The sequence below is a fragment of the Podarcis muralis genome, chromosome 10 (assembly GCF_964188315.1).
Source record: "Podarcis muralis chromosome 10, rPodMur119.hap1.1, whole genome shotgun sequence".
Lineage (NCBI taxonomy): Eukaryota > Metazoa > Chordata > Lepidosauria > Squamata > Lacertidae > Podarcis > Podarcis muralis.
In genome coordinates, this window is record NC_135664.1 from 30,944,161 (window position 1) to 30,960,769 (window position 16,609).

General features: G+C 43.7%; 2 protein-coding genes and 1 non-coding gene across 3 annotated transcripts; all 3 read right to left on the minus strand.

The window, feature by feature from the left end:
• Nucleotides 1–926: 926 nt before the first annotated feature.
• On the minus strand, nucleotides 927–7,849 carry KICS2 (KICSTOR subunit 2). The gene is made up of 3 exons (XM_028746232.2): nucleotides 7,482–7,849; nucleotides 4,060–4,348; nucleotides 927–2,232 (listed from the first exon to the last, which is right to left on the minus strand). Exons 1-3 carry the CDS (start codon nucleotides 7,714–7,716, stop codon nucleotides 1,416–1,418), a joined length of 1,341 nt encoding a protein of 446 aa, XP_028602065.1. The 5' UTR covers nucleotides 7,717–7,849; the 3' UTR covers nucleotides 927–1,415.
• A 1,695-nt stretch (nucleotides 7,850–9,544) lies between these two features.
• RPL18A (ribosomal protein L18a) lies at nucleotides 9,545–15,343 on the minus strand. Its single transcript, XM_028746233.2, has 5 exons — nucleotides 15,199–15,343; nucleotides 14,178–14,357; nucleotides 11,942–12,071; nucleotides 10,691–10,800; nucleotides 9,545–9,693 (listed from the first exon to the last, which is right to left on the minus strand). The coding sequence occupies exons 1-5, from the start codon at nucleotides 15,214–15,216 to the stop codon at nucleotides 9,601–9,603; spliced, it is 531 nt and encodes a 176-aa protein (XP_028602066.1). The 5' UTR covers nucleotides 15,217–15,343; the 3' UTR covers nucleotides 9,545–9,600.
• Nucleotides 10,905–11,033, minus strand: LOC114606075 (small nucleolar RNA SNORA68). Its single transcript, XR_003708770.1, has one exon. It is a non-coding gene; the product is annotated as a small nucleolar RNA SNORA68 (small nucleolar RNA).
• Nucleotides 15,344–16,609: the final 1,266 nt, after the last annotated feature.

The following is a 16,609-nucleotide window of genomic DNA, read 5'->3' on the forward strand; positions in this document are numbered from 1 at the left end:
ATAGCTGGCTTAGAAAGTAAGTTTAAGAAATTTGCATATCCTTAAATGCTCCAAGGGGACGCGGGTGGCGCTGTGGGTAAAAGCCTCAGCGCCTAGGGCTTGCCGATCGAAAGGTCGGCGGTTCGAATCCCCGCGGCGGGGTGCGCTCCCGTTGCTCAGTCCCAGCGCCTGCCAACCTAGCAGTTCGAAAGCACCCCCGGGTGCAAGTAGATAAATACGGACCGCTTTCTAGCGGGAAGGTAAACGGCGTTTCCGTGTGCGGCTCTGGCTCGCCAGAGCAGCGATGTCACGCTGGCCACGTGACCCGGAAGTGTCTGCGGACAGCGCTGGCCCCCGGCCTCTTGAGTGAGATGGGCGCACAACCCCAGAGTCTGGCAAGACTGGCCCGTACGGGCAGGGGTACCTTTACCTTTTTAAATGCCCCAAGGCTGATTAATTTTTATTTCACGGCAGAGTTGTTGCTTCCTGGTGACGTTTTAATGCTTTCATGTATCTGTGTTAGCTTGATGGTTTCAATTGCTGTATTTGAGTTTGGATCCAAGGCTGTAAAAACTGAGTTCTGCAAGTGCAATAGGACTTCTTCCTCTTGTCCCCCCTTGAAATGTATTCCTCTGCCCTGGCACTCTCCCTGAAGCTGCTCTGGAGCCCCCAAACCTTCCAGAGCTGATGCAGGTGGCACTACTGGATACAAACCATAAGCTATTTTTACTATTAGCCACCTTGAGCTCTTTCAAGGAAAGATATGGGATATAATTTTTTAAAATAAATAATAACAAGTACATACAGCTTCCTATAGCATAACAACTAAGCATAAGAGTTAGAGAGAAAGGGATCTGTAAAGCCACTACCACAAGATGATGAGATAGGGCCTTATATGTGACTTATGGAATTCCAGACCAAGGTTTTACAGAGCTGAGAAAGAAAGGTATTTTTCCATTATGCATTTAATTTATTGCAATTATTTGCTTCAAGTTCCAACATTTTCCAGTGAATATGACCAAAGAATACTTTTAATATAGGCAATTGCTTTTGGTGGTGGGATTCATACTCCGTATTCCTATTCAAATCTGTTTCCAGCAAATGCTAAGTGACAGACCAGCAGCAGATAAAGTGCATTTAGGTAAAGGCAAACAAGTGTCATATAGACTTAAAAAAAATACAGCAGTTGAGCAAAACACCATCCTGATAGTTTTAGTGCACTACATTTGAGGAGTTTGCCACCTTCCAATTCAATTTTATATCATTCAAGCTATTCATTCCAAAAATGCTGAATATTAATATTAAACATTAAATACTTAATATTAAAATAGCTTCTATATTTAAAAAAATGACCAACATACACAAACAGGCATTTCTAGAAGCCTTAAAAGCCAGTTTCCTTGCAGTCCAATAAACAATTTTAATAGCAAATCCTTTTATCCTTTGGATCCAGGCTTCAGACTTGCAAATGCTTTTGAGTTCTTAAGGGAATAGGAAGTTTCATTGAGAAAAGAGATAAAATGAGAGTCTCTCTCAGACTTCTTGGATTCAAAAATAACTACAATGGTAAAATGAGGTTCGGGGCGAGTCAAAAAGTATGTGCTTTGAACTTTGTCATCATAGAAATGGACCACTTTTTCCAAACTGTTGAGGTCAGAAGCCCGGTCAGACATAATCATGATGACATTGGGCCAGTGCATAACAGGCCTGTCACTGGGCAGAGATACGACTGCAGGATACTGATCAACACCTTTGGGGGCTTCTCTGTAGGAATGGGGATGATGGTAACCATGTCCCTGAAAGCTCTCTGATCCACGGTTGTCAAAGATTAAGGAAACGTTAACAGCATCGTATTTCCTGATAAAGCTGGAAATTTTCCCAAAATAATCAGGGTTGGCTTTTGCAGTCAATGTCTTCATTTCAGATGGCGTCGTTTGCCGACTAAGTGCCTCATGAAAGTAAAAGCTAAATTTGGCAAGGAGGATATTCTTGAGTTTCATGAGCCACAGGAAAAGGTGTGGCGGTTGCACAGCCTTCTGAGACTGGCCGCCAAACAGGTGTTTCTTGGTTTCTCGTTGCTTCTCGAAAATCTGTCCCCAAGTCTGCAGCTTTGTGTGAGCATTGTGCAAATGGACCAAGGATGGGAGGAATTTCCACTCTGAGATCTGTGCCTGAGCCTTCAAAAGATGGGTAAGCACATCCGCTTCTAACTGGAAGCTACTTTCCAGAGGACTAAGGATTGGGTGATGAAATCTAGAGAAGGGAAGACATTTCGAGATGCATGAGATGCATTGCACAGAAAAGCTATTCTCTCAATCAGCCAGGAATCCAGAGAGAGTGTACAGTTCTAGAGCATGCTTGCCAAATGCTGTCCTTCCCGGAACACCATAGTACAAAACAGAATTGAAGAGCTTTGTCACTACTTCTAACAGGATTTTAAGATCTTGGCAACTCTGCATGTTACAATCATGTACCAGGTACACTGAATAAGCAGTTCACCCGTGTTCCACTCACCAATGTATCAAAGTTGAGCATTTTCTATGCTTGTCTCCAAGGGGCACAACAGCCACATTCACACATCACAAGAAGTCATCAACCATGGTAAATAATGCCTGCTTCACTCCTCTTGGATCACATTGGCAGAAAGCAAACCATAATCCCCAGCTAGATGTTGTATTTGAACAAGGAAATATGGTTTGTTTCGCTCCTAAAAAACCATAATCTTAGCCAAGGTTTATTCTTGGCTTACTGATTATGGTTGTTGGGAGCAAAACAAAGCAGAGTCAGAACATTAAGCCAGAGATCATGGTTTGTTTCCTCCACACAGTAGGGGAGAGGACATAAACAGACCAGAAATGTATGTTCAAATGTATGTTCAGAAATGTATGTTAATTATAGCATACATGTGAAGTGGGCAAATACTTCCAAGTGTTGGATAATATATGATTTACTCCCAAATTCTGCAAAAAACAACAACCCTCCAACTCACCACAGAATACTTCACATTTGGATGAAACAGAAAACTTTGGTCAGAATAAGTTATACTAATTAAATTATATAAACATCCACTTGAAAGTGACCCACTACTCATTTCTACAAAATTTCAGCTCCAGTTGGTTCCAACGACCAGGTCAACAGCCATTTTATTGTTACTGCAAACTAGATAAAGAAGAAAAAGCACAGACCAGTGCTCAAATTGTTTCCTAATGAGAGGAACATTCCTGATATTGTGTCTGAAAAAATGTTGCCTACTTGGAGACAATGTGCCTTCAGTCTACCATATAAGACTCTCAGCTAACCAAGTTTAAATGAAGCAGAATTTAAACTGAATGCAAGCCTTGTCGGGGACATCTAGTGAAAAACTGTAATTCCAGAAAATTGCCAACTGAATGATGATGATGATGAAGAAGAAGGCTGAATGACAAAACTTACACTGTCTCAGAAATGTGTTCTAATTAAAAGCCTTACCACAGACACCATTACAAAGTCATTTCCACACCTGTTTTCTGCACACACAAAATGTCTACTCCTGATACTGACAATTAAGAAATACAGATATGAAACCATATTTTTTAAAAAATTAAATTATGGGGAACTATTTAAAATTAATTAGTGGATGTTGCAATTTAGAAAAATCATGATAAGGCTGAGAGGATGTGCTTATGTTTCATATGCTTAACAAAGGATCTCATGCTTCTCAATTTTGTACCAACCCTAAATCTGTGATTATGTTCTTAAATTTAGGCACTATGTATAAATCTGCAGGCTTCCTGAGCACATCAAACAAAAATTAAGGGGTAGGGGAAGATGAAAGTTAATGAAATTGTTGGATAGCAAACACGATAGAAACTGTGCCAGATCCCTGGTCATATAAAACACCGGGGGGGGGGGGGGTGTTTGCAGACACTTTGTTGGCATTGTTCATATATGTTAAACTCACTTTTTGCTAATATGTAAAACGGTATAAAGACTAAACCATTTGGAATCTGGACTGCTTTTATATTGACAAAGCTATAATGCAAATTTTCAATCCTTCTGCTTAAAGGAAAGGCATCAATGACATTGAAAGGACACACTGACCTTGAGCTGTATTTTTTAAGGATGGATTCCAAGAAGTTTACCAGTTCCTCGGAGTTGATGAACTTCTGGGTGCTAAGGCTATACATTTTTTCATAGAAATCAGCAATTTCCATTCGAGCCTGAACAAAGTAACAGAGCTGCTCAGACAGGTGAGAAAGCAGTTCTTCTAGGTGAGGGGCTGTTCCCCCCAATGCATTCCGACCCGTTGCCACCACCTTCTTCAGTTCATTATGCAGAGATGTATATATGGTTCGTATAGAGTCTTTTCGGCTGAAGAATGACTGTCCACCTGTATTTTTTTGAAAAGAAGTATATATTACCCATACTACGGATGAAAAATGCACAAGACGAAACAATATGCCTCCGTAGTTAATTAGCAATTGCATGTTCAGCAGCAACAATGACTTGTAAGAGATTTCATTATTACGTAATAGAAGTTTGCATTTTAGCAAGTTTAACCTCTAAAGGTAAAGGGACCCCTGACCATTAGGTCCAGTTGTGACTGACTCTGGGGTTGCGGCACTCATCTCGCTTTATTGGCCAAGGGAGCCGGCGTACAGCTTCCGGGTCATGTGGCCAGCAGGACTAAGCTGCTTCTGGCAAACCAGAGCAGCGCACAGAAACGCCGTTTACTTTCCCGCCGGAGCTGTACCTATTTATCTACTTGCACTTTGAGGTGCTTTCGAACTGCTAGGTTGGCAGGAGCAGGGACCGAGCAACAGGAGCTCACCCCGTCGCGGGGATTCGAACCACCGACCTTTTGATCAGCAGGCCCTAGGCTCTATGGTTTAACCCACAGCGCCACCTGCGTCCCAGTTTAACCTCTACTTGTTCCAAATTAATTTTTCATCAGGGGCCTTCTGCCACATTGCTTCACTGTTCATGCCTTGTTTTCAGAAAGGTCTAAATATTACTTCTAAGTTTGCTGGGAAGAATATACTCAACCTAGAAATAACCTCTTCTCTAAGGATTTTACACAGCATTGCCATCATTAAATGTTAATAACTCATGTTGCTATTAATAGCTAGACCTTTGAATGTGTTTTTGACCAAACAACATGAAACACTTTTAAGTTTTTTAAACCCTGAAATGTGAAACGTGCAGTCATGAATATACCAACATTCTAACTGCAAATCAGAACTCAAAGAGAACAGATGAACTCAAAGACCTGCTCATTAGTCCTTAAAAGCACACAAGCAAGTACATTTTAAATTATTTAAGATTAAGAAAGCTTAAGCATGTATTTTCCCAAGACCCACATCACACCACAAGGAAGTCACAAAACCCATTAAGGGAAGGAAGCAGAGTTAAGTAATCAAATGCAAAGAGTAATATAATTCTTATTTGTAACCAGCTGTGATTTTGAAAGCAAGGACTAAAAATCCCTACAAGATTCTTTAACTCTTTTCATGCTCTTATTTTTCTCACTCCAGCAAGTGCAAAATTCCTCTGCAACTTTTCTCTCCTTTTGTCTCACGGCTTTTTTCAGAATATGAGACTTCAGGAAGGACTTATGTTTTTCTGTTTTTGGACAGTGCCTATTGGCTGATTTTATTAAACTGGTGTTGCTGACAGTTCCATGCGACAACCTAGTTCTGCAAACTTGAGCATTAGAAGAACCAGAAAACCCTAACAGGTTACTGATATCAGCACATTACCTGGACTGCCAGTGCCTTGCCAAAGAATGTTGTTTTAGAGTAGCTTTACAAATTTGAACAAGTTGCTCAATGATTTGAAAGTTAATCTGCAGCCTGTACCATGAAGGACCCATTCACCACCCTCTCCTTCCCAAGTCTATTAACTGGGACTCTTTCTATCATATTTAAATGGCCATACCAGCACCCAAAATGATTACTGCCCATTAGGTTCCATTCGGCCACAGACCACCTAACGCTGTTGCCTTCAAGTGGACAAAAAGCTGCCTTGCACCTTGCACGAATCAGATTTCTGTTCTAGCTAGCTCAGTAGTATTGCCTAAAAAAAGCTCAACAACTTTGGTTGGTCCTTTGGCCAGCTCTCACGGCTCTTCACTTCATCAAATCTGGCCCTCTTTGAAAAAAGTTTGGACACTACTGGCCTACATTAACTGGCAACATCTCTCCACCAGTGTTTCCAACTGAACCTAAGATCTAACTGCACGCAAAGCAGTTGCTCCAGCACTTGCTTTCACCATCAGGCTGTATCAGAACAAAAAGCTGATGTATTGTGTTAAAAAAAGGGGCCCCCAATATTGTTATTATTGAATTCAGCTTCTGCTGGGTAAGAAACGGGAACTATAAAGGCAGGATGACAGATGTATTGCTTGTGATGAACACTGGGAGTCTGAAGCAACTTTTCCATGAAACATTTGCCTGCAAATATACCTTTGAGCTGTCCCTAGGTTTTGTTTGTTCTGCTGAACATCCCAAGGCTGTCATGGATATGGATGTCTAGAAAGGTGGGGTGGGGGTGGGGAGAGTGAAGTGCAGAAGGGTGATGACATAGGCCCAACCCCTCAGTATAGGAGCCAACTCCTAGGGGCTGAGGTCCCTTTGCCCCCCCCCCCCAATAAAATACCTGAGGGGGCTGGGGGGGGGGGAACCAAAGTTGATGGGCGTTGCCATTCAAATGAAGTGCGTGCGCCACGCCTTGTTTATGCGGGGATCATAGCTGTCAACCTTCCCTTTTTTTACGGGAAATTCCCTTATTCCAGCGCAGTTTCCCACTGCTATCCCGGATTGTTAGATATCCTGTAGACTGTCCCCGGGACAGGTGAGGCTGCTGATCCCTTATTTTCAAATCTGAAAGTTGACAGCTATGGCGGGCATGCGGCTTATTATTCTTATGGGTTAAACCACAGAGCCTAGGACTTGCCGATCCTAAGGTCGGCGGTTCAAATCCCTGTGACGGGGTGAGCTCCCGTTGCTCAGTCCCTGCTCCTGCCAACCTGGCAGTTCGAAAGCACGTCAAAGTGCAAGTAGATAAATAGGTACCGCTCTGGCAGGAAGGTAAACGGCGTTTCTGTGCGCTGCTCTGGTTCGCCAGAAGCGGGTTAGTCATGCTGGCCACATGACTCAGAAGCTGTACGCTGGCTCCCTCGGCCAATAAAGCGAGATGAGCGCCGCAACCCCAGAGTCAGTCACGACTGGACCTAATGGTCAGGGGTCCCTTTACCTTTACCTATACCTGGGGGTCTCAGGGCAGTTCACATAATATCTGCCCCCCACCCCGATATTTTATTCAAGTTGGCACCCCTGCCCCTCACTCAACATCTACACCTGGGGACCAACTGCTGGCGGGCCTGAGGAGAAGTTCCGCACGCCAAGGAAGAGCTGCCCTTCTCTGTCACGAAGAGACCTGCGCCTCAGTGGGATGGGAAGGCGGGGTGGGGGGAGGAGAGAAGAAAAGCGGCCCCAAAGCAGCAGCCGCGGCCCGGTCGGTACCTAGTTTCTGGCCCAGGAAGGTCATGCTGTGATAGGCCTTCTCGGCCGCGGCCAGGTGGGCCAATCCGGCCAGCAGCGAGAGCCAGCTGGCGCCCGCGCTCTTGTTGGCTTCGCGCTCCTTCTCCACATTGTCCTTGGCCTTGTCGTAGGAGAAGATGCCCAGGTGCGAGAAGAAGGTCTCCAGCACCGCCTGCTCCACCGGCACCGGCGCGCCCAGAGGGGTAGACTCCCCCATTCGCCCGCCGCCGCCGCCGCCACGCGCACGGCAGCCACCTCTCCCGCGCCCCGCCGCGGAGACATCCACAAACACGAGCGCGCGCGCGCAGGCATATACACCTATAGGACAAGTCACGTGAGCCGGAGGGCGGCCATCATAACCCCCCCCCCGCGCCCGCCCCTTCCCTATTCAAGAGCCAATCGGGCTGTAGGGAAGGGGCAGCGCCACGTGATCTGTCAGGGAAACCAAAGGGCGGGGGAACCCGAGAGAGGCTGGTGAGGGGCGGGGACGAGGAATCAGGGAAACGAATCTTATTGGTTATTGAATCCAACAATCGGCGGGGCGCGGGGACTAATTTATTTCCATAGGAGCGCAGCGAGGACAGAAGGGCTCAAGTCCTAGAGTGGCGGCCCAAAAGCTGCAGTCGCCAACCTTGTACAGCTGCGTGCTCGCAGGCACATCGACGGTGGGGTTGGAACTCGTTCCTTCTCTACTCATCCACTAATAATGGCCAGCTTTGAGGCCCAGACAGGATGGGGATTTGCCACACATGCCCAAGACTGTATCAGGCTTCCTTTTTCCATGCTACACACTTGCACAATACTTCCAACTCAGCACCCAGTTCTTTACCAAAAGACATGCCACCAGTCTGTTTTGCAGCTTTCTTAGTCATCCTATATTTTTCTGGTAAAATCAAGATTATTGGTCAATTTGTCCTTGCTTCCTGTTTGGATTCTAAGAAAGAACTAAGAGGAAAGACATAGAGGGCCCCCCCCCCAGGTTTTTGTTTATCTCTGGAGAAAATTTCCACTTAGTAGAAACATCAGGGGGAAGAGGACTATCATGGTATCAGCATTGCCTCTGTCCAGTAGCCTTTAAGTCACCACCTGTCAGATGTTGTGCCTGCTTTCTGCAGCGATGGCTGTGCCATAGTTGCACAGTCAGCTGTAATACCACCTACCCCATATCTGGCATTTTGTGTAGCATAGTTTGGGGAAACCGTCAGCCAAAGGTTCTCCACACCCGCTATAGCCACAACATTTGTCCCTCACATTACCCTTCCCAATGTTTTCAACTACTTTTATATTGAGTCTGTCAAGTCAAAATATTCAGCTCAGTCATAGGCCACACAAACTCTGGTGCAACTATGCAGGGACACTTTCAGCACCTGGCATAGCGGGCAATTTGGGGAGGCCTCCATGTCCTGGCAGGATCCACTAGGCCTATCATTCCACCCACCAACTTGCAGCCAACTGGTACTCTCCAGCCTCTGTACCTCATCGGCTGTTCCTAATAACAAGGCAAGACTGCTTTTCTTTGTACAGTGTTTGCACATTGGAGCAATAAATGTGTAGGCTACACCAACCTAGCATTTTCCTGTGTTCATAATGGAAGTATTGTGTGTTCTTCTTTGCTAGTTTTGTTGAGCTGGAGTCTGTTTACATGTTAAGGAAAGTGACAGGCATAATAAAAAGTACAAAATGTAACTTTCTATATGTAGTTTCTATATCTGCCACAGACGTGTGCCTAGCAATTTAAGGTAGCAAATGACTACTTGTGGCAATAACAATTACCTGTTCCTCAGCAACCTGAGAAACTTTGCTCTTCTCTTTTCTAAATTTAAAAGCAAGGCTCTTTGTGTTAAGGTGGAAGAAGCCAGTCTGTGGATGGGTCTTATCAGAGAGCATCCTGTTCTGTGAAGGATACTCTAGATCCATCAGCTCCCTTGTCCTTCCACAGATGCACAGCAGAGAGGTGGGAAGAGGATGACAGGCAGATGTGCAATTTCTCTCAACATTGTATTTGCAAGGTTAGGACAATTATGTTCCAGACCTAACAAAAATAATCAGAAGTTCAAAAAGAACTTTATTGAAACTCAGAGCAAATGAACCAAGTCTGCATTCAGAAGAACGTGTTTGGTCTCTTGGTGGTGAAGCGCGGCTTATGTTGACGACGCAGAACTCTATGTGGCAGAGGGAACTTGATTTTGGAATCCTGTAGGAAAACAAAGCATTAGTAAATGTTCATTAGACACTAACTAGTAAAATTAATTCATGGCTACTACGTTTTAATAATTGACATTACTACACAAGAAAAATATAGTAAAAATAAATTAACATCTTGGATATTAATAGCAACAGGGATGCACCTTTCTAATCCCCAAGCACATGTAATAAAGGCAGCATCCCAAAGCTGCTAAAAAGTCACTAGTGCAAAATGTCTTTTAGGTGTCCTTCAATATCAGATACGTTTCAGGCTCCATACCCTTTCTGATGGGACTACAAAAATATATAAATCCATTTTTCCCAGTAATATCATGGTACCACTTACACATTTGCACCAAAATCTGCATTGTGGTAAAAAAACAGCTGGGGGACACACTGCACTGCACTAAAATTATATGATTTTTTTTATAATAAGCCAAAACCAAACAAACATCTGTATGTTTTAATCAGCAAAGAAGAAACAAAGACTGAATCCTTAGAGGACATTTTTCAAATGAACATTTTAAAGAACAAAACAAGGTGTGTATACATAATACTATAAATTTGAAACTAAGCAGCAAGAGGAGAAATAGGTTTCTCTTTTTAAATAAAAGCATGTTGTTTCATGTTATAGAACACAGAAGTATTTTTACAGTAAAAGAAAATGGGTCCATGCATGAGTATAATGTGTTTTCCCTCCCTCATCTACAATCTGCACCCCCTCTTGTCCCAGAAATTGCTCTAGGAGGATGGGGGATTCTCTTGAGTGAAGATCTGCTCATGCAGACCCAGTATAGGCAATTTTACATGACTGAAATTTGATTTGGTTTAGTACTGTAGTTCTGAAGTAAGAACTGGGGGGCTCAAAACACACTAGATACTAAGGTCCAGCACAAATATGCAGTTCATGATCCCCTAAAGTTATTTTTTATTGACATCACTTTGATGAAGACTGCTCCATTCTCAACTTTGTAGAGATGTCAAAAGTACGCATTTAATCTACTTACATGGAACTGCTTGACAGCTGGTCTGCGGCACTTGTTAGCAGCGATCTCTTCAACTTTCATGATCTGAATTGAGTGAGCACGAGCTCTATGACGGGCTCCCATATCGCGATCTGTAATATGCCAGACAATTATGAACTATTCTAATAACATAAACAAGGTTGAGCCCTGTAACCAGATATCTATACATACACAAATACACAATCTTGCTGTATTTATTTGTAGGACCTTCAATTTCACTTTCAAAGGCACAGCAGCTCTTGAAAGGCGACAAGGTACATTTAATATCTGCACACACGGCAAGAACATTTTATTATAAACAATGTTCTTTGGGTTTGTATGCAGTTTTAAATTTCAACACCAGTAACAATTTGTGGCTCTTCCATCATGTAATCTGTACATGTGGATAGTACTAAAGGACAGCCAAAGCTGTCACACCACAAATCACATGAATTAGGTGGCAGAGTACAGTTTATACAGTGTTTCTCAAACTTTGGTCCCCGGCTGTTGTTGGACTACAACTGCCATCATCCCTGATCACTGGTCCTGGAGCTAGGGGTGATGGGAGTTGTAGTCCGACAACAGCAGGTTGGTTTTGAGCCATGCTAGCCTTTTCGTTGACCCAAACTAGGTCAAGATAAGTCTGGCTATGAACAGATTAAAAGAATGAAACCTATCTTGACCTGGCTTGGGTCAATGAAAAGAATGCCAGACACATTATCCATAACTAAGACCCATTAAGAACAATGGAATGTGCATCATTCCCAAACTTGTTTATGACTAGAGCACACAAAGCTGCAACTTATTTTTTCAAAAAACCTTAAGAGTTGTATCCAACACTGCATGAACAAAATTCCACTTGTGCGGGACTTGTTTATTCTCCCCCCAGTGCACACCCAAAAAAAAATCTGCTCTGAGCGGGGGTCCCCCAACCATCAGCAGATAATTTTGAAGGAACAGGAGGTGCTGGGAGGGTAAGGAGATAAAGTTTTGTTGCACACATAGAAGTCTGTGGTAGTGCATCTGCATGGATGGAGCAAAACTACCACCACAACTCTTAAGTCACAGAAATATAGGTTGCAGCCAACTATAACCTGGCTTCATATAAAAGGCTTAGTCAATTTAGGTTGCATAACTAATCAAAATAAACGCAATGGATGACACGATAAAAACTTTGAATTATTTCCTCTTTTTCATTATCTTTCAATAGTGGAATCGAAAGGAAACCAAGCATTCCAAAGGGTCTCTACTTACAGCACTGTGTAACAGCTCCAGCAGTTGTCAAATCCCTGTACTCCCTGTACATGTTATGAGTTCCACTACGAGAATCATAGCGCAGCCAGATACCGAAATTTTTCACCTTCAACGGAGACTTCTCAAAAACCTATGATTGCATTAATAACATTGTCAGAAAAATCACATTACAGACTACCAGTGCTTTGTATAACAAGTGAAAGCATCAACAAATGGATCAGAATGGAGAGATTTCATTGCTGTTAAATTTATATGGCAGGAATAGGGAACCTATTAACTTCCAGATGTTTTAGACTACAACTCCCATCAGCCATCATGGCCAATGTTCCAGGATGATAAACTGTTCAAAACTCCCATTGTTCTAGGCACATTTTGTGGCAGGAAATTTCATTAGTGCGAGCAGTTTCTGAGCTCTGGGAGCAGCATGGCACCTAAGATTTCAGATTAAAACTGCAGAGTGGAAGCAAAGGAGGACATTTTTCTGCCTCCCATTTTCCAGCTACTCTCTGAAGATTGGAGAAGAGACCCTCTTAAGAATATTAGGTGGTGGGAGGGGAAGGACTAGACCATGTGAAAAATGAACACAATATTTTAGCTGTTCATTCATTTTCAGCACTGTACTGTTATTAAAGAAGCATGCCTAGACATTCCTTTGATGTACTCATAACCGAGGTTTAAGGTGCCATTTAGCTCCTAGCTTTCATATCTGTGTTTCTAACACCAGGATGATGGGAGTTTTATTTCAGCAACATCTGGAGGGCTACAGATTCCTCATCTCTGTTATATGGTATATATGGTTTTCATTACTACAAAATGCTGTTGAGTACAAAGTACTGCTTTAAGTACTGTATGTGGATCATGCCTGGAACTAATATGCAGGCATCACAAAACAACCTAGTAAGAATGTAAAATTTCCTTGGTACAATCTGTCCATCTGCAGCAAGATAGACTAATCTGTGGCCCATCAACTGCTATGGACTCCATCTCTCATCAGTCCTATCAAGCATTGTCAAATGCTGATGAGAGATGCAGGTCTGAAATCCAGATGACACCAGTTTCAGATATCCTGGTGTAATCCTATGCATGTTTTTTCAGAAGCCCCACTGTATTCAAAAGGGCTTATATCCTAAGTGAGCTTATGATTGTAGAATTAATCTAAAAACAACTGTGGACAGAATGCCAGATGCTTTCAGAAGCTCAAAATAGTATATAAATATCAAGGTTAGTATCTGATTTTCAGAAGTATACTGCCTTGTAGCATGAAAGATTCATTTAGTAATCAACCATTTAATGCAACTATGCTAGCGGCCATCAACACATCTTGTGGTGGTAAATTAGCTGCAGATTAAGTGCTAAATTTCACTTTCTTTCATTTGACTCCAGCTTATTGCCAATAAGATCTACTGGGTGAACTCAAATTATAGTATTTTAAGAAAGAAATCTCTCCATGCAAATTAGAATTTTATAACCAATTTTCAATCTCAACCCCTCCAGGCCAATTTGGATTCTTTTAAATTTTAAATCTCTAAACCAGGCTTTCTCCACCTTGGGTTCCCAGATGTTGTTGGACAACAACTCTGATCATCCCTGACCACCTGGGATTTGACTACCCTATGTAAATTCTGCTGAAATCAAGAGATTACTTTGGAGGTTTATAAGGAATATTTTTCTACGTCCTTGTCCTATGTCTGCCCTTTTTAAAAACAAATTAGATTTGTCATAGAAATAGAATGTTACAGAGAAACACAGCAACATTAATTTTAAGTGTTTTCATAATGGAGGAAAAGCATTTCAAGCTGCAATCCTAACTCCCACCTACCTGGAAGTAAGCCCTACTGCATTCAATAGGAGTTACTTCTGAGTAAGCATGGTTAGGATTGCACTGACAATGAGCGGTGAAATACTCAGCAAAAATTTTGAGCCAACCTACAGCACTTTAATACTTTTGACAAAGCCAAAAAAAGCTAGGAGACCAGGCATTCTGAAAATTATTAATAAAGCATTGGTCAAATATATGTATGCTGAATCTTTGGCCCTCCAAATGCTGCTGAAGTAGCATAGCCAATTGACAAGGATGGTAGGAGTTGTAATGCAGCAACATCTGGAGGGACAGAAGTTTCCCACAGGTGATATACACAAGCTAGGTACCTGGGAATGTTGAGTTAAGCAAATAAGCAAGCATCCAACCACAAAATTAAACACGTCTTTTAAGATTTAAGATTGTTCATGGTCTTACCTGTCCACAGTACACAATTTCCCCAGAAGATTTCTTCATCTTCTTCAGCTGAGAGACAAAGTACCAGAAACGGGACTTTGCAACAACATGATTAGGAGCAAAGATGCGCATACGATAGAGAGGTGGTGTTGGGCACTTAGGAGTGGGGAGGCATCTCCCAACAACTTTGTACTCCCTCAGCTTGAAGAGAGAAAGAGAGAAAGCAAACATGAAAAATCTCATAATGCTTTTAGAGCCAGGGTGCTTTTACCTGCAAGATGATTGTAAAAAATGAATTACAGTGGTACCTCGGGTTAAGTACTTAATTCGTTCCAGAGGTCTGTTCTTAACCTGAAACTGTTCTTAACCTGAAGCACCACTTTAGCTAATGGGGCCTCCTGCTGCTGCTGCACCGCCGGAGCACGATTTCTGTTCTCATCCTGAAGCAAAGTTCCTAACCCGAGGAACTATTTCTGGGTTAGTGGAGTCTGTAATCTGAAGCGTATGTAACCCGAGGTACCACTGTACTTGTGCAACGGTATCTTGAAGTTAATCATACTGAGCTCTGTACACTGTGCGCGCACACATCGGCCCATCCCTGACGTACAGGAAAAGTATATTTCAACGGTCAGTAGTTTGCCCAGTTCAAAAGATGCAGGAAGACCAGCCCCGATTGGAAACTGCATGTTCCCATGAGGGTGGAATGGAGGCGAGAGGAGTAGGCCTGATGTAAAGGGGAAGCCTCCCCATTCCACGGCCTGGGGGGGGGGGGGCAAACCATCTGCCTTAGGCGGGGCTTCTCAGCCAAGCGCGTCTCCCGGAGCCTCCACGCTGCGAGGAGCTGACGGCGCCAGGGCCGCCATATTGGGCGCTCGCTCGTGGCCTGAGCCAGACAAGGCCGAGGGAAAGACCCATGGAGAGCCGCCTCCTCCCTGCGCCGCCACCCTCAGCCGCTTCCCCCCCCCCACCCCCGCCCGCTTCGCCTTATTAGAAGCGTCTGCCCGAGACGCCCTCAAGCCCGCGAGACCGGCGCTTCGCTTACGGTGCCCGACGCCTTCATGGTGCTGCCTCTCTCGCCGCCACCCAGAAAAGGAAGGCCCGCATGCGCGACACCCGCACGTCACCAACCCGACGCGACGCCCCGCCTTTCCGGGGGAGCTGCCGCCCGCTATTGGTTTCACGCGGAAGGCCTTCTGAATGGGCGCGAGAAACGTCCGTCTCGAGACGGAACACGTCGCTTATTAGTCAGTTTTCCAACGGAATTGACGTGAACGGCCTCAAAGGGGAGGGGTATAGCTTGTGGTTCGCGGCGCGACAAAATCTACGTGAGTGGCGTAGGTCTCTCATAGGCACGTCGCTGCAAATAAGGCAGCAGAAAGTTTAAATTCGGATGCTTCTGTCATTCTGAAAGGATGAAATGATGGCGTTGCTATGCTTAGCAAATTTACAGTCCGCCAGTTGCCTGTGTTCAAGGCAGGACAGCTGCCACTCATGCCATAATTTGTAAGTGATGGCATGAGAAAAGCATCAATTCTGATGCTGGATCATCTTCCCCCTCCACTCCAGCCAGCAACAGTTACTCTCACACGTTTCGGAGAGGATGATGCCCTAGGTCTTGTATTCCCAGAGACCTTTTGAGGAACGTCACATGATGGAGCAGAAAATTATTATCCTGCACCCAGCAGGAATCAACAACCACCTCATTAGAGATTGGCCTAGTGAAAATGCATTCTCAGTCCTCCATCAACAAAATTCAGAGTGATATACTTCTGCTTGACCTAGAACTCAATTGAAGCATAAATTCCCCTTTTCCTGGATTAGAGATGTTATAATCTCTACGCAGACCACATTGCAAGGCACTTTGCACCTCCCACCTGCCCTCATTTGAAATGTATATGCTCAATTGGATTTGACTTTAAATCTGTGGCGCTTTTCCTGAATTTTGACTACTGACTGGGAAGATGGTAGCATAGGGTAATCACTGCTATCAAAAATGCAACTGCATGGCTTGCAAGTATTACCATGAATATGCTTCTTTACATTTTAAGGCTTAATCTGCCCAAGAATTAACAGCCATCATAAATACATAGAGAGTCCAAAAGCGGTGGGTAAAAGGTAAGTAAAAATATTTTGAGTAAGTAAAAGTTTTAAACACAGCTGGAGAAGACAGAGAGATTAAGGAGCACATCCAGAAGGCAGCTTCTCACACAATTTAGAGGGTTTAGGAAGGATGGGTAGAATTGTCAACTAATTTTTTTGGGGGGGGAAGGAGTTTGAGGGTGTTTGGAACCTGCCACCCACTGATGATGTAACTAGAATCTAGCGACTAGATCCTAGTCCATTGTTTGGACTAGCAGTAATTGATCAACACAGGAATTAGCCATGTGACAGCATGTCTTTCAGAAGCCCAGAGACTCAGAAACAGTAACAACAACAGTAAACCCTCTGGATTA

What these genes read in the sequence shown, in the direction of transcription:
- KICS2 (XM_028746232.2), bottom strand. Translation starts at nt 7,716, where the DNA reads ATGGGGGAGTCTACCCCTCTGGGCGCGCCGGTGCCGGTGGAGCAGGCG. An exon ending in CTTCCTGGGCCAGAAACTAG is followed by an intron (nt 4,349 to 7,481) that starts GTACCGACCGGG and finishes AAAAAAATACAG; the next exon opens with GTGGACAGTCATTCTTCAGC. An exon ending in CTTAAAAAATACAGCTCAAG is followed by an intron (nt 2,233 to 4,059) that starts GTCAGTGTGTCC and finishes TCCCTTCTCTAG; the next exon opens with ATTTCATCACCCAATCCTTA.
- RPL18A (XM_028746233.2), bottom strand. An exon ending in AAATTGTGTACTGTGGACAG is followed by an intron (nt 12,072 to 14,177) that starts GTAAGACCATGA and finishes ATGCAATCATAG; the next exon opens with GTTTTTGAGAAGTCTCCGTT. An exon ending in TGGAGCTGTTACACAGTGCT is followed by an intron (nt 10,801 to 11,941) that starts GTAAGTAGAGAC and finishes GGCATATTACAG; the next exon opens with ATCGCGATATGGGAGCCCGT.